Consider the following 26,358-nt stretch of genomic DNA (forward strand, 5'->3'; position numbering starts at 1 on the left):
CCACACCAGCACCAGACAGCCTCGGCCTCTCTCTCTCCCTCTCTCTCTCTCTCTCTCTCTCTCTCTCTCTCTGTCTATATATCTCTATGCTTGCTCGCTCTTTGCTGCGTAATCGGCTGAAAAGGGGAGGGGGGGGGGGGGGAGAGAAAAGCAGGCCGGGACGCCTGCACTCTTAAAAACCCTCTCATGCAAAGGTTCTGTAAGGAACCCCCGAGTTCAGTCCACCAAATTAAAATAACATTAACCACAAAAGGAAAATATAAAATACAAACAGAAGAACGTACAACTTTTTATTTTATTTGACTTGTAAACTTGTTTTATACTTTATCACTTTATTTAGATATTAGATGCTTGAATATTCACACGTTTGTATGAAGCACATTTTCGATTCGCGCATGAAAACTTTATAAGTGCAAAGGACCGAATAAACTATGACGTATATAAAGCATGACTGAAAACATCAGCCGTGTGTGGAGCGATGAGTTTGTAACCTTCCTCACATTAATAATAATAAAATATCAGATTTCATCATGTTCTCCATGTGGTTTCCAAACGCTTGAGCTCTTTTAATGATGTCATCTTGTCGCGTCCTCTTCTTCTTCTGCGATGATATAATGGCAGAATTGGCTGTTGTGGAAGCGTGTCTTGTGCTTTTTCTACAAGTAGTTAATTTACTGAGTTGGAGGTTAAAATCTTACGGCTCTACACGCTGTCGCTGCCTCTCTGGTGCCCGAGGTCCCTGCAGCTCACCTGAACCCGCCACGTCTTCATGGTCCCCGGAGTCAGAGTCCTGGTTAGAGGCGCTGTAAATCACCTCGGCACTAGTATTCCCTTTCGTCAAACTGGCCTCCGTCGGTCTCTGAGGTTGTGTTTGGTCCCGGTCCAGATCTGATGCTCATTCCAGACTCCAGTTAGCTGCATGGCTAACTCCGCCGGACCTTAAGTTCCATGTGACTATGTTTGTGTCCATGTGACTAATTGGGGCCACTTTTTTGAAATTGGACCAGTTTTGGTGTTTTTACCTGTTGTTGTTTTTTTTTTTTTTAACCAACCGAAGCAGCAGACCACAAACTCCTGTGTTCTGGGAGGCAGTTTTTCGAGTCTGGTGATTTAAAAAAATGTTAGACACAAAAAACATGAAAGAAATAGTGTCCAGGTTAAAAAAAAAATACAGAACTTAGCCTTTTAGTAAGTAGAAGTACTGCACTTAAGTACAAACTTGAGGCAACTTGAGTGTTTATTTTTATTTGCTAACTTAAGGTACTTTGCAGATTTAGATTAATAATTCAAAATATAAAAAACAAATTAAGATTTATTGTTTTAAGACTTTTTTTTTGATGCTAATACATTTAAATGCAGGGTTAATTTTATTTGTGACAGTATTTCTACACTGTGATATTGCTATTTTGGCTCAAGTTAAATATCAGAGTACTTCTTCTGTCTGTACCAAGAAATACAGTAGAACCTAAAAAGGTTCTGCACAGAACCACTTAGTTTGAAAGTGTGCTGCCAAGATGGAGAGTGTGGGTTTTTGAGTGTGTGTGAAGCATTAAACACGAGATTTAGTCCTCATCAGCCTGCCATATAGATTCTCTCACACACACGCACTGCTGTGTACACGTGTGTGTCAGTAAAAGTAGGTCAGTAGTGAAAGGGTTCTCTGCTGTCCTCGCACGGCCTCTGTTCGGCCCGTCACACCGCTCGTGTCGACTCTAATTTTCTCTTCCTCGTCCTCTCCCTCCTCTTCCTCCCCCACTCCTCCCTTTCTCTCTGCTCTGATTAGGAGGGGAGCAGTTCCCACCCCTGGTTCAGACGGGTCTTCTACAGGTTAACTCTTCGGTTGCCGCCTCTGACTTTATCTCCTGCGAGGCCGGCGGTCTGCTCGTGTTTTCACAGAGGCCCCTGCCAGACCATTTGCGGCATGTAACTGGTGTTTTCGAGGGAGACCCGATGCCACAAAATGGGGCAGAGCTCTGTGTTGTTAAAGGACGTGGATGAAGCTTTTTTTTCCCCTGATTCATCCGCCAACGGAGGCAACAAAAGAGGAGACATTTGGGGGTAAAAAAAACAAAAACCTCATGGGTTTTCCAGCCAGTGAACTTCCAGGAAGGCTGGATAATGCCCAGCAGATCTGTGAACAAATGGTGTATTACCTAACCCCAACCAGCTTTACATGATTTACAGTAGAGTCAGGAGAGGCGGGTGTTTGAGCTCACACTGCCATCTGCTGGGAAAAAGAAGCAACAAGAAGACATATACCCCCCCCCTTTATTTCACCACACAGACGTGCCAAAACGCCCCAACATGGCTCCCGAAAACGTCTCTGCCAACCTCACGGACAGATTCCCCTGAAATCAGGACTGGGTTTTAAGATAAAAGAAGTCCCCTACATGTAAAGCTCAGTCGGTAATATGGTGAAGGAGAACGGTATGTGCCCTGGACTGGTTAGACTGGTTTCTATGGTGCTGCTGGTTTCTATGGCATTTCACCAGGCGCACTTGGCGATGGCGCCGAATGATTAAGGCGGGTCACCAAGGATGAAAAATACTGGCTCAGTGTGGGAATGGAGATTAAAGGAACGACGCAGCTGTGTACCAGGAAATAAACCGTAGAGGCAAAGAAAAAAAGATGTTGAAAACAGGAAGACGATTTAAAAGAACTGGGTTTTTTTTAACGTTTATAGAACGAGTACAAAACCTTTTAAACTGCTGTACATGTGGCATATTCGGCAGATGTGATGCAGCAGGAGAGCAGAATTCAACTTCTAAAATCTCCATTTACACACAGTATAAAGGTCAAAGGTCAGCTCAACTTCCTTCTACAAGTGAGGATGAATATATAATATTGATGCATGAAAGCAGAGTAAAATAAAAATACTCTAAAACCTCAAATTGTACTCCAGTAAAATACTGGATTAATGTACTTTTTAATATGTAAAAGTAGGAAAAGCGTAAAATTTTCAAATGAGTCTTAAAAACGAAACCATCTGAATCAAACCCGTTACTCCGCTGATAGTTTACATTCCACCGCTATATTAGACGGTATAAAGTGTTCATGTATTTTAGCAGCACAGAGTTAAAAGTAAATGTTCTTGGGTGGTGATGGCGCAGTGGATAAGACACATGCCCTGGGTTCCGTTCCCGCTGTGACGCGTCCACCGTTGTGTCCCTGAGCAAGACACTTAACCCCTAGTTGCTCCAGAGGCGTGCGACCTCTGACGTGCATAGCAATTGTAAGTCGCTTCGTGAATGTGTGTGCAAAGTTTAGTTGAGTTTTCGAGCATCCTTGGCCTCTTAGAAACCGCTTCCTGTTTCGCGGCGAATAATACCTCCAATGAAAACCCACAGGCTTTATTTAATTTAATGAAAACAAGATTCACCACCAATGAAAAGGTTCCTTTTGTTTTCTGACTTTTGTAATCTGAAATCACATTTTGTTATGTACACCAGTTATCTAAATGTTACATCTACACTTTTTCTTCTAAACACAACAGTGAATTTCTCCTCTGCGGAGTCCGACTTTTGTATTGAGCATCGGGGTGATTATGTGTTGTTTACTGTCTGTGTGTTACAGATTCATTCAGCAGATTAGATTCTGATATTTTTGATGTTTGGAGCTGAAAACTTGTTGATGTTCGTGGCTTTTTAGTTCAGGTGTCAAACAGGAAGTCAGAGCAGCGTCTTAACTCTGTTCCTGTTTGTCACACTGCTTTCAGATGAGCACATGAGACAGATTAACACTTTTAAACCCTTTTTATTTAACAATAGAAGTTCTTAAATGTTGGCTAAAACCAAGCAGCCCTTGGTGAACTGATGACTGAACGGTATGATTTATGTTTTATTGTTATGTTATATTATCAGTGGTGGAAGAATCAAAAGTCTTCTCAGCAAAATGTACTTAAGTATCAAAAGGTAAGTAGTAATAATTGGTTAAATATTTTGATAATTGATTAAATGTTTAAGCACACATGCCAAAAAAATCGGCCTTAAACATGAAGATTTCCTGCTTTTCTCTGATTTCTATGATCGTAAGCTGAATATATCAACTTTGAGAACGATGATGTGACATTTTATCGACTAAATGACTTATAGATTAGTCAAAAATTAAAGTAATTGATAGTTGCCGCCCCAATTTAATAAAAAAATGTATACAAAGTGCTGGAAAAAGGTAAATTATTTATTTTTTTACCAAATGTTCAGCTTTATGTCACTGTCAAATAAATGTATTGGGGCAAAATGTAAAATACTTCCCTCTAAAGTGTAGATATTAAATGATTTGAAGTGATCAGTCAGTTGATTGACATAAAATTAAGCGGCAACAAGTTCTGATCGTCTTTCAAGCAAAAACACCAAATATTCTCTGGTTCCAGCTTCTTAAATGTGAAGATCTTTGTTTTATTTCATTTATGAACTGAATATTTTTAGGAGTTTGTCCGACCGACTGTTGGTCGGACAATGCAAGACATTTAGACATTTTCACAATCAATACAAATGTAAAAAAAACTCCAATTAAACAGCCAGGGCTTTTAATTTGTATCAATTAAAGGTCTTTCATTCCTTTTTGTTTATTTTAACCAGAATGGATATTAGTTGAATAAAAATAAGGCTTGTTTACCTTACCGGTAAATCTGAATTGTGGCGAATCCACCCGATCAAACGATGTGTAGCATATTAAAAGTTTAAATATAAATATTTGTATGTGTGATCGAAGCAGCTTAGCACTATCTGTCTGTCTGTCTGTCTGTCTGTCTAAGAACTATAAAAACTAGACCAGGTGTCTAATTAGGACCTGCGTTTAATTGTCAAAACGTGTATCCACACTAGGCCAGTTAAAGGGACAGGACAAGGTTTTTAATTGAGGTTTTATGTATTTAAAATATTGACTTTTTCCTGTATTTCCTTGATCATTCAATCATTTTGTCCATAACATTTAAGGAAACTTTGAAAAAGTATTACCTAATTTCCAGAACCAAAAATATTCTTTTGATGAACTAATTTCTTTTAATATAAAATAGCATAAAAAAAAAGACCATAATTGCACTTAAGTTCAGTGCTTGACTAAATGTACTTAGTTACTCTCGACAAGCATGAAGATTAAAATGAGTCTGAATCCAACCTGTTTGTCACTTTTTATTTTTTTGCTTGCAGACATAAAAAGATATCCATGAAAGTCCAGATATAATAAATAAATTAACTACTTAAAAACTGTTGGATATTAAAGCAATGAAATGAGCAAATAATGGCAGAAAGGCGTAACTTTGCAAAATTACAGAGCTCATGTAAAGGATCCCATATCGCTGATAAAAAACAAAACAAAATCCCAAATCAAAAGGGACGCTGATTGACGGTTCACCACCACCACCGCTCTGCCCGCTGATTGTTCTGTGATGTTTGCATATCCTAACAGAGTCCTACACGGTTCAGCAAACACAGGAAGAGAGAGCAGAGAAAAGCAAAATAAAAGCTTATTTCTTCTTCTTCTTCTTTTCTTTTTTTTACCCCCCACGTATGAAAAGTTTTTAAAAAGTTCGACGAGCCATGTGCTTCTGGTTTCTTGTCCCTAAAATATTGTCTGTAATTCTTGTGGAAAACCTGAAAGATGTTGTTTACTAGTTCACCCGTATTTGAGGAAATAAACGCACTAATAACTGTCTTTCTTTTTCTCTCTTTAAAAAGTTATTCACGTACTTTGGTGGCGAGGACAAAAAAAAAAACACCATCTGAAAGACATAATAATAATAATAATTGTGTATTTTCATGCATACAGTATTGAATTCTCTAGAAAAAGAAAACTGTAACCGTAAATTGTAAATGTCACAATCTTACCGAGTTTGTAGCTTAACTGACTGAGGTAAAGTTGCCTGTTTCCTGAAGAAGAGCACACATGCCTTTTTTTTTTTTGTTTGTTTGTTTTATTCTTTTTTTTGGACAAGGACAGTGTTTGGGTTCATCTCCCTTTCAAGTCGATCAACTCTTGATGAATATGCTTGTTTTTTTTTAACCCAAATGACGTATTGGGGAACGGGTCTAAAATGGCTTCACTCTGTAATCAACTCCACCGTCACAACAGAAGAGTTTAATAAATCTTATTACAGCCTTATTAATGTAGAGCTGGACGTTAAAGAGAAAATCCACCTTCAAAAACACATCATGTTTTATTTTGTAATGTTTAATGAGGGTTTTATGTCATTACTTGTGTTCTTTTTCCACCAGATTACCTACGTTTCCCAGAATGCCTCAGAAGACGTGTTGCTTTCAGCCTAAGGCGGTATGGTATGTATGATAGAGGTGTGAAGAAAGCTGGATATGGTGTAACAGAGAGGACGAGTAATAACCGACCTTAAGTTTTCTAAACTTAGGCGTTTTTTCAACCTGGTTCTGTATTGAGAGGGCGAGCGCGCTGCAGTCGGGATCAGCAATACAAGGCTGCAACGTAATCCATACAGTCCAAGTACATCAAAGAAAGTGACAACATTATGGAAGGATCCCTACAGAGAAAGACCTTATTATTATTTTATTTTTTTTAAAAGTGTAAGATCCTTTTTATTTAACCAGAAACAGTCGCTATTTCGCTCTCGTCATTGCCGCCAGACTCCACTGATAAAAACAATAATTTAACCTCACAGAACACGGGAGTTGCTGGTCTGTCGCTGCGTCGGTTTGTTTGTGTTATTGTGTCACACGACAACCGGAGAGGTAAAACTACTATTTAGTCAAGGAAGTCTGGTGGCTTTGACGAGAGAGCGACACAGCGACTGCTTCTGGTTTAACTAAAAGGATCTTACTCTTCAAAATAAAAGCTCTTCCTCTATAGGGATCCTTTCCGTTGTGTTTTCACACACTTGTAATGACAATCTGAGCGCTTTTAATGGACGTACTTTGCTGGGGTGCAAATGCAAGGATAATGTTGCAGCTTTGTCTCGCTGCTGTCAATACTGGACCAGGTTGAAAAATACCTTTAGTTACCCTTCAAGTGTCTGAGTGAATTCAATTCGAAGAGAATATTTCACGTGTAAGTTTAATGATGTGAAACGACATCCCCTCAAATGATGGTACACTTGAAACATGATAACCTTCGCGAAGGGGGATTTCTTACACGTCGTGTTGGACTGCGTTCATTTTGATTCAATCTACGCTCTTAAACATCAGCTGCTGTTGAAGTTCAAGCCAATATAATATCACAGATTATATCAGTATATAAGTCACAAGAAACTCAATCACTGAACTAAATTTTGAGGTAAATAAGTTTATTTTTACACTGTAAAATGTCATCTCTGTACATATTTTGGTTTGTTCTTTAATAACCAAATTTAAGTAATTTCTTAAGCAGTTTTCAAAGAGTTTGACTGATACTGGAGTTTAGGGTCTCAAAGTTTTCAGCATTTTCTTTGCGTTTTCTGTTGATACAAACTGTTAAATCATCCCACAATGCAACTATAAAAGTAAATCTGTCAGAAATAATAACTCTGTTTAGACATTTTTAACACTAAAATGCACAATTGTTTAATGATGATGTGTTTTAAGGTGGATTTTGCGTGTTTGGAGGTAAATTCACAAACTGAATTGACGTTATTGAAACTGAATGGACCCAAACACCTTATGACATTTTCAAAAGGAATTAAAATAGTGTAATAATAACAGTATTATGGATTCAGTCCTCATATTATTTTATATATATATATATATATGTCGTTCAGACAAATCACTTGAAAAAAATACAAAAAGGTTTAAAATGTTGATTTGGGATGGACTCCAGCACAGATTTTTTGATTTTAAAAACAAAAGTATAAAACAGAATGGCACTAATTTGTTGTCTATTCACACGGTTTTAAAAACCTTTGCTTTCAGAACAGCAAAATGTTTTGTGTGTTGGGTTTGGGGAGAGGACGTTCCCTTGAGATAAAGGTCTGATGGTGTTTTTTTATTCTCAAAAAACAGACTTTAATATTCATGAGAGGTCTCACCTCTTTAGAAACGTGTTGGATTTGTTTTTTCCTTTATACAAAGTTCACCGTAAAACATTTGTTTTTTTTGTAAGAAAAAGGACATGAAAGGCCAAAGTAAAAGCCCCGTCATTGTCACCAAAATAAAAGCCTTGTTATTTGTACAGGAGCAGAGCTGGAAACTTACACTCGTGCCGACGCTTGGTGAGAGGCGGCGTCCCGCACGTTGGGTTGGTCCCCACAGTTCGTCAGCAGAAACAAACTACATCCCGATGCTTTGTCCGTTAATTCAGCTCCGTCACCTCAGTGCTTCTCAGCTGCACCAGGACCCAAAGTTCATCTCCAAGGCACAAACCCGCCTTTTTTTTGTTTTGTCTTTTTTAATAGTAACACGTCATCCATGTGAGCTGTAACTCCCGTCTGAGCGTCCTGCGGCCGTCTTTGGGTCCCGACCCACCAGCTGAGAAACACTGATGCATGTCGTCCTCCGTGTTGTCTCCACAGCGGGGGGGAAGCAACGTTAACGCTGTGGAATAAAACAAAAGGAAAGAAAGATAAAAAACATTCAAGCCAGGACAGGAAGGTTTCTGACATCATGTGTACACGATGGACAAACCTGCGGTCGCATTAACCCGATATTCTCCATCACTGACGGGAAAAATCTGAAGGCCGATCTACTGAAACGCCCACTAACCACCTGTAGTAGACCTCCTCTCCAGTTGGTGGCAGTGTGCACTTTTATTAGCTGCTGTCTAATAATCTGAGAGTAGATCTCACATCACTCGTCACTGATCGATTACTTCGTTCCATCTTATCAATTCAACGCTTTTGTGGCGCTCCAGCTGATGTTCCTCTCTTCTCCTCAGTTTGCTTCTTTAGTGTAGTTTGTATTCAGTAGACTTCTTTTCACATTTTCTACTTCTTACTGTCTTACTTTTTTGGAGGAGGATCGCGACGCTAAAGGGAAAAGCGCTTGCAGAGATCTTTCAGTTCGGTTCTTCGAGATTTATCGATCGAAGGCTTAACAAATTATTCTCTATGGTTAACAAACTAAACTAAATTTCCACAACTCACAGTGATCACTGAACTGTTTGACTCCTCCTCTCTCTCATTCAAATACAAAAAGACTCCCAAGCGGTCGTCCTTCCTCTGATGTGAGGATGACCTAATTAGTACGAGGAGCATCTGATACAATTTCAAATTTTATATAAGTTATTTAAAAAAGAAAATAGATCACCTTGCTTGTTCACAACAACAAAAACGCAAGGTCTCAAATCTGTTGGTATCACTTTAAGAGTTCTGGTATCATCCGACTTCGTCCGACTTCAGCGCCGACAAAACGTTTTTTTCCCCAACTGAAAAGGCGGCGCCTCGAACACACTGCTTTTCCCTGCCTTTTTAACATGTTTACAAACTTGTCACAGCTGATAAGGTAACACCTGTGACACGCCCACCAATCGGGAGTAAACAAGGAAACATGTCATTCATTCAGAAAACGTTGCCCCTGGCCTACACATCGAAAACATATTTGCTTTGATAACGATAAATGTTGTTGTGATCGAGTTTCTTTTTTAAATTAATGATATTAAAAATGTTTTATTGACGGGTGATGGTAGATGGATTAGGACAGAATTTTTACGACAACAAAAAAGTCCAAAGAAGCCTCTGGTACCAGCAGCTGCTTCTAAACTGGCCTTTACATAAATACATTTGGTTTCTTGGGATATAATAAGTTATTTAAATCCCTGTTGACCTGATATGTTAACAGCACTGAACGGTCCAACTAAACATACAATATACAACCGAGTCCAATACATAACTGGATTTTATGTCGACTGTAACGTTCTCCTGCGTGCTCTAGGTCACCCCGGGGTCTCCTAGCATCTCTAAGGCAGAGCCCCGACGCCCAACGGAGGAAACTCACGGGAGGTTTTCTGGGCACGTCCAACTGTTAGAAAAACACCGGGGTAGACCCACAACTCGCTGGAGAGAGTGTTTCACATCTGGCTCGGGAAGGACTCCGGATCCCCGAGGAGGAGGAGCTGGAAAACATCTGGAGCACCTCGTTTAATCCTGCTGCTACTTAAATCACAGATAATATACCTGATGTGATGCGTCAGTAAATTACCTTAGATCAGGTAATAACTGCTACATACTGTTTGTAAATATTTACCATCTTTCCAGATGCAAAACTGTGTCAACTTCTCAATTTTGTTCTGCTGTATTTTAAATGATTGTTTTTTACTGTAATGGCTGCAACTAACACTTACTTATTGAGGTGCGAAAGCAAACAATGGAAGGTGAACACATAAGTATACCAGGTAAATTAACCTGCTTACATTTTTCATTTCTATTACACTTTTGTTACTTGTTTTATCTAAAGTACTTTGAATTGTCTTTTTGCTCTAATTGTTATATACAAATAAAACTCGCTTGGCCTGATTTATAATTAATTTGCATTTTGTTTTTGTGATTTCATAGAGCTCAATGTGAGGTCTTCACTTTTCATGATGATGAACAGAGAAAGCTGGAATCAGAGGATTTTTAAACTGGTTATCGAAAGTGACTGTTTTACCGACTAACAACAACATGGAATCCAACAGTACCTCAAACTTTGATAACAGCAGGAAAGCTGAAATTAAACACTTAATTTCAAACAAGAAACAACTAAATCCACTTTGTCATCAAGTTGCAGGATGTTTTGAAATTCTCTGATCTGGCAGAAGGGCTGGCCGGATCTGGTTTTAAAAGTTTTAGATTCTTCAGTACGGAAACCAAAACAAGACTTCCTTTGCCACCTTATTGTGAGAAATATGCAATTGTTTTCATTTAACAAAAGAAGCCGTATGAGAACTTTCTATGAATAAAACTCCAGGCGCTATCTGATCAGACACATTCTGGCCCTACATCTTTGATTTATCTTTTTTTTTTTTTCTGTTTATAATCCATCGTCAACCGCTTATCCTGCGTACAGGGTCTTGGGGGGCTGGAGCCAATCACTGACATTGGGTTAAAGGCGCCCAGGACAGGTCGCCACACACCTAAGGACAATTTAGGGTCACCAATCAACCTAGCCTGCATGTCTTTGGACGGTGGGAGGAACCTCACGCAGACACGGGGAGAACATGCAAACTCCACACAGAAAGGCCGGGGTTTGAACCCACGACCGTGCTAACCACTGCACCGCCGTGCTGCCCTCCTGTTTAAAACGTAAAAATAAAGCTTTCTTTTGTTTACGTGCAGTTGTGTGAATCTACATGAACTAAATGCAAACCTGCACAGAAGTGAACGCTTTCATAAAGTGAAGCTGACTGCAGATCACAGTCCACTCAGACACTCACCTGTCTGCTCATGTCTGCTCTTCTGCCTGAGGCTGTGATTGGCTGAAACCTTCAGATTCCTCCTGGATCGTTTCGTCATCCTCCACCTCCTCAGCTGCCTCCTCCTCCTCCGCTGCTGCTTCCTCCTCGTCCTCCTCTTCTTCTTCTTCTTCTTCATCCTCATTGCAGTCGTCGTCAGTTGCCTCCCCTCCTTGTTCTTTCACCTCCATCTCTCCTTCGCTGTCTCCATGCTCTGCTGCCTCCTCCTCCTCCTCTTCGGCCTCCTCCTCGCTGAAGGGCTCCTTGCCCTCCTCCACCCTCCTGGCGGTCTCAGAGAACCAGTCCCTCACCTGCTCGTAGCTCATGCTGGACTTTGTCACCAGATCGTCCAGGTCCTTCTCGCTCAGGGCTCGGTGTTTGAGGTAGTAGTCCTTCAGAAACGTCTTACCGGACTTCACCTGCACGAGGGAGGAATGGAAAAACAGGCATTAAAGTAAAAACTCTGGTAAAATCTGCAACTAAAATGAGAAGATTTATATTAATGTCTGTGTACGATCTGTATCTTTAATAGCTCTGGTTGTGTTACTCCGCTGTGGACTTTTGCATAAAGGTGATCAATTTTGCAAGGTTTTGAAGTGCCTGGATTTGTAAAAACAGTCTCTTAACGGAGTTCACCATGACCGGAAGGAGGGGAAACACCTAGCTTCCGCCTTAAAATGTGCCAAAACCTGCATAGTTTACAGTACATGTTGCGCCTCGTCAGCTAGCAAGCTACCCAGGCAGCAACACATCCACCAGTCATTTATATTTGGTCCAATGATTATTTTTGTTATTCAGTAATCTGACAATTCCTCAATGAAGTTACTATTTGTTTACTTTATGTAACAAAAAGCGGCCTTCACAACAAGGTGACGTCTAGTTTTGTCCAACCAAAAACTTTAAGATATTCAGCTGCTTTTCTTTGCTTTATATCATATATATGAATTGTTCCTCAGTGGATGTTCTGGATTGATTCTGGCTCTATCAAAGTCAGTCTACTTACTGAAACACAAAGAAACCGAGGGAAAGAAACCATTTGTAACACCTAAAATCTCCTGAAATGAGCACCTGAGCTCTTAATAAAACTGGCAACTTGGTGCACATTTCACACACAGACCTTGATGGCGATGGCGCCCCCCTGTGGGGAGCGTTTGCAGGGATACGGCCGGCGTGTCCTCCTGGACCAACCACGGAAACGCTTCCTGGACTTCTTCTGGCTCTTTGCTCCACCGTTCAGCGCCTCATCCACCTTAAATCCATGAATTACATTTATTTATACGGTCGAGCTGCTCTAAAGAGGCACAACCATCACTGTGACTTCAACATCACAAAGACTAAAACGGCTTTTACCTTCCCACTCTGGTAGAGGTAGTACCACTTCAGGTTGCTGTTCTTGCAGGCGTAGCGCGTGTCTCCGAACCAGTTGACGATGTACGTCCTCGGCAGACCGCTGTCCTCCGCCATCTGGTCGTACTCTTCGGGTGTTGGCCACTGTGTGCGGACGAAGGCCTTCTTCAGGATGTGAAGCTGCTCTGGCGTCTTTTTGAGCGTCCTCCTGCCGGCGGGTGGCGTGGTCTGCCTCTCCTGACTTGAGGACGAAGGCACAGCTGGTTTCCCCCTCTCGCCGTCCCCCTCCACGTCATCGTCATTTGACAGCGTCCCCGAAGGCATTTTCCGCCTCTCAGTGAACCAAGCGTCCACCTCACGTCGCGTCAGCTTCGTCTCCGCACGCAGCCGGCTCAGCTCCTCGTCCGAGGGCGTGTCTGATTTCTGGAAGCTGGCCTCCAGGATGAACAGCTGCTCCGGAGTCTTTTCCTTAAACTTCTGTGGCGTGAAGTCGGGGAAGGCGTGGCGGAATTTGATCCGTGGGTCGCTGGGGGAGCCGAACGACACCGGGACGTTGGCAGAAGTCGGAGAGGAATCGCTGGCGTCGTCACTGGAGTCGATGACGATAGTGGCGTTGTTTTCGCTGTTATTGCTGTCGTTAAGGCTGCCGCTGCTGTTCCTTCCTCCCCGGCTTCCTCCCGGCGTCGCCGCCCTGCTGGACGCGGTTTCGCTCAGCAGAACGCCGTGGTGATCCTTCGAGTTTCTCTGGTTGTACCGCGTGTCGCTGAACCACTTCTTTATTGCTCGTTTGGAGAGTTTGGTGACCTGCATGAGTCGCGATATCTCCGCCTCTGTGGCGAACTGTCTCCTGCCGTAGCTCGCCTTCAGCTCCGCCAGCTGCTCTTTGGACTTCTTCGGTTTGGTTGCCGACGCGTCCAAACTGAACGCCGCGCTGGCCGACATCTCAGTCTTTGATTCTGACGTCGACGGTTCGGCGGCTTTGGGCTGGTTGCCGGGGACACCTGCGACGGTCAGGGTGATGGGAGAGGCGACCGGCATGGTGCCGCCATTACCGGCCACCTGAGTGAGGACGAGGCCCGGCTGACCGACGATTTGGCAGGTCTGGAAGATGGACTGCAGGCCGTTGGTTGCTGCGGCGATGTTGGCGGGTATGACGGTGATGGTCTGGGGGACGGTCTGCACCGTGCCGTTAAACTTCTTCCTCCTCGCCTCCTCCACCTGCAGAGGAAAGCAACAAAGAGCAGACTGTTGAGCTTTAAATAACAGGACAGAAGTGCTGGACGGTTTCTGGAAAAGGAAATAAAGTCTGTTGCTATGAACTCTAACGTAATAAAGTGAGAGTGAAGTTAATCGTTAAGGACTTCTTGTACGTGCTGGCTGCTAACGAAGACCGTGTGATATGACGGAAAGCTGCAGAATGGCGACTTAATGTTCTTTGAGGTGAGATTGTTTTGTCAGCTGCTATCTGAAATGTAATTTGTAAGCACTGATAAATAAACCGACTGTACGTCCTGATGTCTGTAAAGTTTGACAGCACAAGCGCCGAAGATTTAAGCTGAGAACAGTTTACGTCCCTCAGAGTGAACCGAACAAAAGAAAACTAACAGCACAAGCTGAAAAAGTACAACAAAAAAGCTGAAAAGAAACGAACAGAAGACAACATTTAAAAAAGGTCGCATGATCAATAAAGAAATAATTACATGACAGCAAGTCTATAAAAATGTCTTTTATGAAGTGATCTGATAAATGGCCGACTTGGTCGTTCCAAAGGGTTGCTTATTTTTAAATTGAGATGTAATCTGAATGAATCTTTAATCCCGAGTCTTGTGCAATAGGATGTTTCATAAACATCTTATTTTATTGTAATGTATTTCAGAAGGCCTATTAAAACTATGGCGAGCTGTTTTTAACATGAATTCTTTAAAACTTACTTGTCACTATTTAAAAGCTACTAGTACTAAGTTACTAAGTAACTATTCCATTAGTTATAAGGATAGACTGTGTAAAAGAGGGTTGCTAGTAATTTTTCCTGTTTTACTAATAACTATTGATTAGATACTAGTAGTTCATTTTCATTTACTAAAAATGAATCCATTAGTCACTAGTAACTATTTTGTAGTTACTAGTGACTCATTGCACATTTTTGCAATTGAAATCTGTTTGGCTCTGCACTTCAGATATGATCTGTTCATTAGCTACTAGTAACTATTCCCATTTTATCTATTATTTTGATACTAGAACCTATTTCATTATTTATTAGTAACTATTCCAAAAGGTACCAGTAACGTTTGAATTGTTACTAGTTATTCATTATTAAAAATGGCTTGTTGATAGGAACACTTTAATGAATGTCTAAATAATAGATGGTAGTAAAATGGAAATAGTGACTAAAAAATAAGCACTAGTATCTAAATTGTAGCGACTTGTAAAATGGAAATAGTTACTTTAATTAGCGACTAGTAGGTTTTAAGGAATAAATGTTAAAACAGCTTCTGCCAATGCGACTTAGATTTTTTAAAATTTGTTTTATCACATCATCTTTTAGGCTTTCTGTCCTCCTCTATCTTAGCAAAGCTGTCTGGAAATTTAAATAAAGTCACCTGAGGGCCGCATGAATCTTATTTTTTGCCCTACATGAGAAAATAAAATGTGACTCCACACATCTCTCCGACAGTAATTAGTAACCACGAGTGCCACGTTAGGGACAGGAGTGGAAATTGCAGCCTGAAACCGAGTGTGTGTGTGTGTGTGTGTGTGTGTGTGTGATGCGGTGTGAAAGCATCTTGTGAAGCACAGACCTCCTCCGGCGTCCAGCTGACTCCGTGTTTCAGCCTCTGAGCAGAAAACCAGACCTTGATCTGCTCCTCGCTGAACTTCGTCTGCGAAGACAAGCCCATGATCTCGGACACCGAGGGATACGGAAACCTGCGACACAAATCAGAGTTAGCGTCTAACAGGAGTGAGTATATACAGTATAACCACAGGAGCTGTTCTACACTGAACTAAAAACACATTACTGCCGTCTTTGCGTCTAGTTTAGTGGACGGACCAGGTAACGTGACAGTGAACACACGAGCGCAGATGTCATTCGTTAGACAGGAAGAGGCGGGGAACTGAAGGGAAAGGGAGCAGATTCAATTAGTGAGTAAACACTAAAATAAAATGGAGAATGAAGCACAAATAAATGGTTAAATAAGAAATAAGCTACTAGAAATAGAAAATATACCCCGCCAACACCCCGACCGCCACCGCAGCCGCCGCCCAAGTTGTTATTCTGTGGGAAACACTGTGATGATATGATTTCTGCTGGGGAAGTCTGGAGAATATGATTTGCAGGCCGTGGCGTCTCTGAAGCATCACAATGCTTCATTTATAAAAGTATGTTGTGTCCTGAGACTTGAATGTGACACGTGGTTTGATAATATTTTAAATTAAGGGGACGTATTATGCTCATTTCCAGCTCAGTATTTTTATTCTGGGACTCGGCTAGAGAAGCTCTGCTTGATTCACAGTTCAATAAAATCCTTGTTTAACTTTTACTGGCCCCTAAGTTCATCCTTAAGGAGTTGGTATTCTGCTCATAATCAGCAGAGAAGGGCGGGTCAGCGAGAAGCCGGTAAACAGCTTCGATTCAGCTGTACATGGACTGAAGCGAGACTTTCAGAGCGGTGAGTTATTAATCTGCAACAAAAGTATCTTTCATCTATAAAGTTTTAACTGAGCTCTGTCTCTACATCACAGGAACAACTTTATGTCCACTGACTGCCTGGAGGGTAGCTGGTGTTTGGAGGGAGAGGAGAGCTGTGTGCTAACGTGTCGGACTAGCCTCTTGGCGAGCGTTATATGAGGCGCATTTAGCTTTAGCAAAGGGAAGCGGCTGGACTACAAACGAGCTGTTTTCAGGCGGTTCAGAGCAGAGTTTTCTGTGGGAGAGGGGAACTCTGTTTGTTCTGGACTTTGGGCTTTTTTTACTTTGCAAACCTGTTACATTCACAAAAAAGGCTTATAACTCAATAAAGGAGAGGGGACAAACCAAAAAGCAGAATACCACCTCTTTAAGCTCCTGTCTCTTTAAGTGCCCCCTCCCTAAAAGCCCACTTTCTTCTGATTGGCCAACTTCCAGCTGCCTCATCCTCTTGCTGGTGTTCAAGATCTCAATAAACTGTTAAACTTTTAAATTATAAAGCCCATAATGTATAAATAATATCTGCTTATCTTGGAGTCAGAAATCTACTGAAAGATAATAAGTCGTAGCCCCGCCCATTCCAGGTGCACTTACCTGTTGTAGGCGCTGACCAGCAGGACGTTGTTGTCCATGGCCGTGTTGTATGTTGGGATGCTGCTGATGGGGATGAGGAGCTGAGTCTGCGTCTGAATGCTGTTCTGCTGGTTCTGCAGGGCCGACAGAACCTGAGCCAGCGTCCCAGGAGGCAGCATGGCGCCGCCGCCCGAGCCGCCTTTGATCTGCAGCACGTTGGGGCTGTTGACCACGATGCTCTGCGGGACGGCCTGGACCTGCAGCGGCGTGGAGACGGGGACGAGGCGAGGGGCGGCTGCGGCGGGTGTCATCGGGGCGGGAGACAGCGTGGGCGGCTCCTTGTTCTCGTCGTCCTCGTCGTCGCTTTCCACTTTGATGACGTCGTCGACGGCCAGTTTGTGCGAGGCGGTGAACTTCTTGGGATCCGGTCTGCTCTTGATCCTCATGATGGGCGTCTTGCTGAGGGCGATGCCTTTGCGGGACGTCTCCTCGGCCTCGTCGTCCTCCACTTTGACAAAGCTGCCGTCGAAGGTGAGGTCGTTGACCGTCTGCTGGAAGATGGTCTCGTTGTTTCGCTTCACCATCGTCCGTGTGAAGTTGTCCTCGCCCGGGTGGAGGCGAGCGTTGTGGGCCAGCAGAGTGTCATAACTAGAGGGGGAGAAACGCAGGTCAGTTAGGTTTGGTTTATTTAATGGGATTAAATAAATAACTTGACCTGAGAGCACTTAAAAAGTTTTGTGTGATTATTTATATTCTTAAATTTTCTCTTTACAAGAGAATTTCAATTTGGTTTTTAACAAATTCAGAGAGTTGTGGCTCTCTATGCTCTGTGTAACCAATGAGCATTATTTTGTAGGACTGAAAGGAAGGAATGGGACGTTTGATACCGAGGCGCCGAAACTCGTTTCACTTTCGCAAAGCATACTGGTTTGAAAGAGTTTGTTGAAGCTTGTATCAAATTGCCTTTCCCACGTGACAGATGACGTCTGAAGCTTCGTACGTCACTGAAACGCCGGAAAGGATTTGAACGACATGAAGTTTTGTCATTGATTCATACGTGCCCGCCCTGAGTGAGCGGGCTTGACGGCACTTGTCATCACAAGGATCGATTGTAGCTTAGAAAGCCTTCATACCGTTTGCTGTCATGGCAGATGATTATAATGTAAGGAAACATCATTTACTTGCATTTCTCTCAGAACTTTGATGAGTGAGATCAAAATGAACACACAACGTTCTTTTAATGTACATTTCAATTTGAAATCTCCCTAATAAACAGCAGGCATCTCTGTCTGTTTATGTTTCGATTATGTCAAGAACCGTTCATCCAGTCGACTTCACATGTGACAGTGCAGTGTCGCAATCTGGACACGCGACACGTTCAGAATTAATAAATATACTAGATAACAGAGCGGAGCGGCGTTATTGTCATCACGCAGGCTTGAAATACATTAGAAACGGATGTGTTGAAACGGAGTTGTAAGAGTTTTATGAAGATCTAAAGAAGCGCTGAATATCTAACAGTATATCTTCAGCGTAATTAAGGCCAATGTGAGACGCACATTTTGAATCCCACTTTTTTGTGATTGATTAATGTAAAAATTAAATAAAACTCCCATCAAAAGCTGCTGGAAACTATATAAGAAGATATAAAACAGAAATTTGAGAAGCTGGAAATGAAATGAAAGCTAAATATACTTGATGCTGATGCTGTAATCCAGATAAACTTACAGTGATTTGAAGAGTTCAGGTGAGTAAATGTCGCCCTGCCCAAACTCTCTCACACGTATATAAGTGTAAAAACAGTTTTATACCTCTTGGTGTGGTAGTCACACTCCATGCAGACGTAGGACGTGTTGGTGACGACATCGGGATGCTCCGTGTCCACGTGCATGGTGAACAGGTTGAGCTCTGTCGTCTGGAAGCTGCAGTATTTGCACTCGTAGCCCCCCTCTGCCATGTTCGAATCCAGATAGTGGTCTGAGACCTGTCTGACATCTGCGTCTTCGCCTCGCTGCTCAAACAGACCAGAAACCTCTGAGGAGACGGCCGCCACGCCGTTACTGTCCCCCGTCTCAGCCGTATCTGTGACGTCCTCCATCTCCTCGTCCGAGTCAACGGTTTCTCGAGGAGGAACCATGCACGGTGTGGTGGACTTCCTCCTGCTCGCCATCCTGAGGTCGGGAAAAGTGCTGTATTAAAGCCGAGTATTAAAGCCGTCTCAGTTCAAGTCGTCCCGTTGTGGCTCCATAAAGTGGGACGTCATCTGTCGAAATGTTTCCTGTGTTGTCCTTAATTCCTGAAGACAAAAAGGAAAGAAGTAAACAATAATAAACATGTAAAAGTTATGTTTAAGGCCACAATCAGACGTGGGAATGTTTTAAATCGGTTCAGCCAGACTCTGCAGATGTTTCTCCTTTAGCTCATTTAGGTGTGTTCAGGTGTAACACGACACACCTGGAGTTCCTGTTCCATCACGTGAGAAACTAAGAGCCTTGACTAAACAGGTAAGTAAAAAAAAAAAAAAAGTTAAAATTTACCGGTTAGCTTTTACAGAGGAGCAACAGAAAGCATCCTGACTGGAAACATCACAAATCGGCCGCATTTTTTCAGCCGTATTTTATTGTTTTCAAAAGGGGTGAAGCTCTGCTCAAAGCAGCAAAGCAAACAATGTACACTTAAATAATTAGTTTTGATTGTGTGTATTGTGGATGTAGCACATCTTATTTGCATGCTTTATACTGCTCATGTGCATGCCGTGAAACTTAAATCAATAGCCCAGGCTTTTATTTGCTGAACTCACCCTGTCTATATTTGGGACAGGCCTTTCATTCCTTTAACGTGCCGGTGGATGTTGAATGAAAATACTTTGGTGCTCATTGTCTCCATAAAACGAACTACATGTTTGTGTTGTGGAGAATCTAACTGATCTAAATGTGTGTATCACGTCCATAGTGACACATCATTTGTCTGGGTACGGACAGTCTAAGCAGCTTAGAAGCAGTTCAAGCAGGTGACCCAGTGGGCTTCAACAGGTTTTATAGATCCAAAGAACCTCCATAAAAACCAGACCAGGCTTCTAATTGAGACCTGCATTTATTTGTCAAAACGTGAGGCCACACCAGGCCAGTAAAAGGGAACAGGCGTCTAATTGGGACTCTGCTTTTTATTTAAGTTTTACATTATACTGCGTTTTATCTTTCTACACTAATGATCATCTTATCATTTATATTTACATTTCTCTGCCTATGTTTCTTATCCGGCTGCACCTTATCATCTTTAAATACATTACATGTGTTAACTATATGTGGGAAAGTGTGAGCTGATGCGATATTAGCCCTGTGCGCGCTGATCAAACTGTTGTGCTGTTTGTTTCAGCTCCTCCTAGCAAACTCTGGTGCTGCAGCAGAAAATGCACTTCCTGTCCGCACAGAGAGAAGAAAAGACACCGAGCTGTTAACCTGCGCAGACTCCAGTCATAATAATAACCCCGTGTCTTCTCAGCTAGCTTTCTGTCTGAGATGTTTAACAGAGAAAGAGGAACGACCGCAGCGACACCGTCCTAGCGGCTAGCGTTAGCTAGCCGAGCGTTGTGTTTATTATTAACGGGTCGGTCCTGCTGTCAGCTCGGTGTGTGTTTACCTGGTGGATCGGCTGCCGTTTACCAGCATCTCCCAACAGATAGTTAGCTGGCTAGCGGCTGGAGCTTTGTATCATCTCTGGTTGGGGCTGTTGGTGCGCAGTCTTCCGCCTTTTTAGCCAAATACACCGAGGATCCCATCTGCTGCAGCCGGACACAGAGACACTCTGACGGCCGGGGACAAGCTATCTAAACGCCGTTAGCTCCGGTTTCGGCTGTCGACTCGCATTGTTTGCTCCGTCGCTTTGTTAGTAAAAAGGAGAGTTTAATAAAAAAAGGCACCGATAGTTCACCGAATCTGACGATGGCATTATTTTTTGTACCGCCGCTACAAGCGACCAACGGCCGAGAAATGCATCCGGTTTGAATATTTCAAAATAAAAGCTTGAGGTAAGGGATTCACTGAAAAATCAGAGTAATAACAACATGTCTATGAAGAATAATAACAACATGTCTATGAAGAATAATAACAACAACATGTCTATACATGTCATAAGAATAATAACATGTCTATACATGTCATAAGAATAATAACATGTCTATACATGTCATAAGAATAATAACAACATGTCTATGAAGAATAATAATAACATGTCTATGAAGAATAATAACAACAACATGTCTATACATGTCATAAGAATAATAACATGTCTATACATGTCATAAGAATAATAACAACATGTCATAAGAATAATAACAACATGTCTATGAAGAATAATAATAACAACATGTCTATGAAGAATAATAATAACAACATGTCTATGAAGAATAATAATAACATGTCTATACATGTCATAAGAATAATAATAACATGTCTATACATGTCATAAGAATAATAACAACAACATGTCTATGAAGAATAATAATAACAACATGTCTATACATGTCATAAGAATAATAACAACATGTCTATGAAGAATAATAATATGTCTATACATGTCATAAGAATAATAACATGTCTATGAAGAATAATAATAACATGTCTATGAAGAATAATAATAACATGTCATAAGAATAATAATAACATGTCATAAGAATAATAATATGTCTATGAGAATAATAACATGTGTATGAAGAATAATAACATGTCTATGAGAATAATAACATGTGTATGAAGAATAATAACATGTCTATGAAGAATAATAACATGTCTATGAAGAATAATAATATGTCATAAGAATAACATGTCTATGAAGAAGAATAATAATAACAACAACATGTCTATGAAGAATAATAATAACATGTCTATACATGTCATAAGAATAATAACATGTCTATGAAGAATAATAATAACATGTCATAAGAATAATAATAACATGTCTATGAGAATAATAACATGTGTATGAAGAATAATAACATGTCTATGAAGAATAATAATAACATGTCATAAGAATAACATGTCTATGAAGAAGAATAATAATAACAACAACATGTCTATGAAGAAGAATAACAACAACATGTCTATGAAGAAGAATAATAACATGTCTATACATGTCATAAGAATAATAACAACATGTCTATGAAGAATAATAACATGTCATAAGAATAATAATAACAACATGTCTATGAAGAATAATATGTCTATGAAGAATAATAACATGTGTATGAAGAATAATAATAACATGTCTATGAAGAATAATAATATGTCATAAGAATAATATTAACATGTCATAAGAATAATATTAACATGTCTATACATGTCATAAGAATAATATTAACATGTCATAAGAATAATATTAACATGTCTATACATGTCATAAGAATAATAATAACATGTCTATGAGAATAATAACATGTGTATGAAGAATAATAATAACATGTCATAAGAATAATAACATGTCTATGAAGAATAATAACATGTCTATGAAGAATAATAATATGTCTATGAAGAATAATAATAACATGTCATAAGAATAATAACATGTCTATGAAGAATAATAATAACAACATGTCTATACATGTCATAAGAATAATAACAACATGTCTATACATGTCATAAGAATAATAACATGTCTATACATGTCATAAGAATAATAACATGTCTATGAAGAATAATAACATGTCTATGAAGAATAACATGTCTATGAAGAATAATAGTAACATGTCTATACATGTCATAAGAATAATAATAACATGTCTATGAGAATAATAACATGTGTATGAAGAATAATAACATGTCATAAGAATAATAACATGTCATAAGAATAATAACATGTCTATGAAGAATAATAACATGTCTATGAATAATAACAACACATTTAAAAAGAAAAACACATCACAAAAATCTGTTCAGTTCAGTGTGCTTTTATAGGCATGAATATTTCAGTAAAATAATGTTGCTAAAGTAGTTTGCTACAAAATAAAAAGTTTATCATTTGAATATGACATAATAAGATTAAATAACAAATAAAAAAATAACAAATACAGATAGAATGTAAACTACAAACAGGAATGAACAAGATTTAACCTGCCATGCAGCGAACACTGAGTGCAAGTGCGGTTAGCGGTGTAGACTTTTTTTTAAATTAACATTCTTCAAACCTGTACATTTGTTTTTAAAGTGAGATAAAATAATACTACGGAGTCCCTGATGTCCCATAAGTTGATTTTGTATTTTATTTTAAGAACTTCTTCCCACAAAATAATTATCTTGTTCCCAAAAATATCATCTTATGGGACTTCAGGGGCTCCGTAGATGCAAATTTGCCCTATAGCTGATAGATTTTGTTGACAATTCACAATTATCAAACTAGACAGACTAAGAATTTTGATCTTCCTTTGTGTAAAACATCCTGTGGTCACTTTTCTATCAAATATCGTTGTTATCTCAATAACTCAACTTATCCTAAAATGTACATTTAATTGATTCCTCTGTGTCATTGTCTATGTACAAAAATAGACTTAGTAATGCCCTGCAGCCAAAACACTTTTGAATTTGAACAAAAATGATTGCTCTTAGTCTAAATATGGCAATTTTGGCATTTTTTAAATTTACTTCTTTACTACTACACTTATTTTATATATGCAATTTTTTAACACTACTATTAGAAAGAGTTTATATGTTTATTTTATCTTTTGTATGTCTTTTTCATAAAAGCCATTACAGGTTTCTATCATGCTCTCGCACATACTCTTAAAAAAATCTCCTTTATTTTTTTTAATTATGTGAAACAAAAAAATAAAATAAACAAACTAATAAATAACATTCCACACAAATACCAAAAATAAATTCTTCTGTTTTTATTATTTCATATGAAACAGCTAAACTTTAAATTCCTGGTTTGTTCTCACATCAAAAAATACAAGATGAAGCCATAAAATAATGTTATATATACTATAATATATACAGTATCTCACAAAAGGGAGTACTCACTTTCGATGCCAGCGATATAGACATCTGTCGCTGTGTGATGTGTTATTTTAGGGGGGGACAGTGAATCTACACTGTTATACAAGCTGTACACTTATTGTGTGTGTGTCATTTCTTCAGTGTTGTCACATGAAAAGATATAATCATATATTTAGGAAAATGTGAGGGGTGTACTTTTGTGAGATACTGTATAAACGGTTTTAATCATACAAATACCCTAGGGGTTTATTTTTACTACACGTCAAATTTCAGATGCAATTTACGATAATCATTAAAAAGAAGAAAGACCTCGTGATTTTAAACTATGAAAAAATGGTATTTATTTCTTTCTATGTATCAATGCCTTACTTGTTTTATATTCTTTATTTTTTTTTTATTTCTAATATGTAGCGTGTCAGGCACAGAAACGCTTAGTCATTAAACTCATTAAACTGGACCTTGCAGTGCAATACTCACATACACTGAAATATTTCTCTGTTTTTAGTACTCTGTCCTAAAAACTTTAAGGATTTTTTAAGGATCAACTCTACCGGTACTCATTATTTATCATTTACACTTCTGTTAATACTGTAAAAATACTACAAGGTTGTTTATTTGTCATTGTACCACATAAAGTTGTATAACGAAATGAATGTTTGTAGTCCCTTAATGCTGCACGCACAGAACTTAACAGATAATTAAATTTGTATTAAAATATAGTAACATTTAAATAAAATAGGTTATATATTTTATATACAGACTATTTAAATACACGTATACACCACACAGTAATATATCTATATCTCTATATATCTATATATCTATCTATCTCTATATATCTATATCTATCTATATCTATCTATCTATCTACCTATATCTATCTATCTATCTATCTACCTATATCTATACCTATATCTATATCTATCTATCTACCTATATCTATCTATCTATCTATCTACCTATATCTATCTATCTATCTATATCTATCTATCTATCTATCTACCTATATCTATACCTATATCTATATCTATCTATCTACCTATATCTATCTATCTATCTATCTATCTATCTACCTATATCTATACCTATATCTATATCTATCTACCTATATCTATCTATCTATCTATCTACCTATATCTATCTATCTATCTACCTATATCTATACCTATATCTATATCTATATCTATCTATCTATCTATCTATATCTATCTATATCTATATATCTATCTATCTCTATATATCTATATCTATCTATATCTATATCTATCTATCTCTATATATCTATATCTATCTATATCTATATCTATATCTATATCTATCTATCTATCTATCTATCTCTATATATCTATATCTATCTATCTACCTATATCTATCTATCTATCTACCTATTTCTATCTATCTATCTATCTACCTATATCTATACCTATATCTATATCTATCTATATCTATATCTATATCTATCTATCTATCTATCTCTATATATCTATATCTATCTATATCTATATCTATCTATCTATCTATCTATCTCTATATATCTATATCTATCTATCTACCTATATCTATCTATCTATCTACCTATTTCTATCTATCTATCTATCTACCTATATCTATACCTATATCTATATCTATCTATCTACCTATTTCTATCTATCTATCTATCTACCTATATCTATATCTATATCTATCTATCTACCTATATCTATCTATCTATCTATCTACCTATATCTATACCTATATCTATATCTATCTACCTATATCTATCTATCTATCTATCTATCTACCTATATCTATACCTATATCTATATCTATCTATCTATATCTATCTATCTACCTATATCTATCTATCTATATATATATAGATCTATATATATCTATAGATATATCTATATATCTATATCTATCTATATCTATCTACCTATATCTATCTATATATCTATATCTATATCTATCTATATCTATCTACCTATATCTATCTATCTATCTATATAGATATATAGATATAGATATATCTATATATTTTCTAATTAACTTTTTTTTATTATTATTTATTTTCCTTTAATACCTTGATGTGCAAGCGAGCAATTCTAACAAAATAATTTCTGATTATTTTATAGGAATATAGACCTTTTTGATAAATGTGTACTTTACAGGCTGTGTTGTTGTATTATGTATATCTGTCTTTAGATTTTTGTCCAATTCCCAATCATTTATTTTGAAGGTAAAGCGGAAACGACCGTCGGCGTACTGACGTCAGCGTGACAGATTTATTTGAAGGTTCGTGTGCGTCATAGAGCGACGACAGGAGCGTGTTCCAACTATCGCAGTGAAGTAGGTCGATCCTCCACCGAGTGCTGATCAAGGTACTGATGCAGTTATGTAAGAAGTAACAGTGCTGCACCGAAGACACTGATTATTTACACAGGTCAAAGTACAATTTACATTCTTTACTGTCAGTAAAACCAGCAA

General features: G+C 39.0%; 1 protein-coding gene and 2 long non-coding RNA genes across 6 annotated transcripts; 2 read left to right on the plus strand and 1 right to left on the minus strand.

Annotated features, from left to right (window-relative positions):
* The first annotated feature begins 1,739 nt into the window (after nt 1–1,739).
* Nucleotides 1,740–10,871, plus strand: LOC123976093. Of its 2 annotated transcripts, XR_006826253.1 has the most exons (4): nt 3,840–3,911; nt 6,213–6,272; nt 9,804–10,263; nt 10,424–10,871. It is a non-coding gene; the product is annotated as an uncharacterized LOC123976093 (long non-coding RNA). The 2 variants fall into 2 exon arrangements; XR_006826252.1 differs by lacking the exon at nt 10,424–10,871 and having other exon boundaries at nt 1,740–3,911; nt 9,804–10,391.
* On the minus strand, nt 5,116–20,893 carry LOC123976088 (zinc fingers and homeoboxes protein 1-like). Of its 3 annotated transcripts, XR_006826249.1 has the most exons (9): nt 20,546–20,893; nt 18,718–19,077; nt 16,928–17,554; nt 15,447–15,573; nt 12,652–13,866; nt 12,419–12,550; nt 11,284–11,720; nt 8,130–8,468; nt 5,116–5,410 (listed from the first exon to the last, which is right to left on the minus strand). XR_006826249.1 is itself a non-coding variant. In XM_046057915.1 (8 exons), the coding sequence occupies exons 1-7, from the start codon at nt 20,572–20,574 to the stop codon at nt 11,292–11,294; spliced, it is 2,919 nt and encodes a 972-aa protein (XP_045913871.1). In that variant the 5' UTR covers nt 20,575–20,893; the 3' UTR covers nt 5,116–8,468; nt 11,284–11,291. The 3 variants fall into 3 exon arrangements, 2 of the variants coding, with proteins under 2 accessions (XP_045913871.1, XP_045913873.1); XM_046057915.1 differs by having other exon boundaries at nt 5,116–8,468; XM_046057917.1 differs by having other exon boundaries at nt 5,116–8,468; nt 18,718–19,202.
* LOC123976095 lies at nt 11,908–17,620 on the plus strand. The gene is made up of 3 exons (XR_006826255.1): nt 11,908–14,088; nt 15,428–15,607; nt 17,047–17,620. It is a non-coding gene; the product is annotated as an uncharacterized LOC123976095 (long non-coding RNA).
* Nucleotides 20,894–26,358: the final 5,465 nt, after the last annotated feature.

This window comes from Micropterus dolomieu, linkage group LG09, assembly GCF_021292245.1.
Source record: "Micropterus dolomieu isolate WLL.071019.BEF.003 ecotype Adirondacks linkage group LG09, ASM2129224v1, whole genome shotgun sequence".
NCBI classification, from domain to species: domain Eukaryota; kingdom Metazoa; phylum Chordata; class Actinopteri; order Centrarchiformes; family Centrarchidae; genus Micropterus; species Micropterus dolomieu.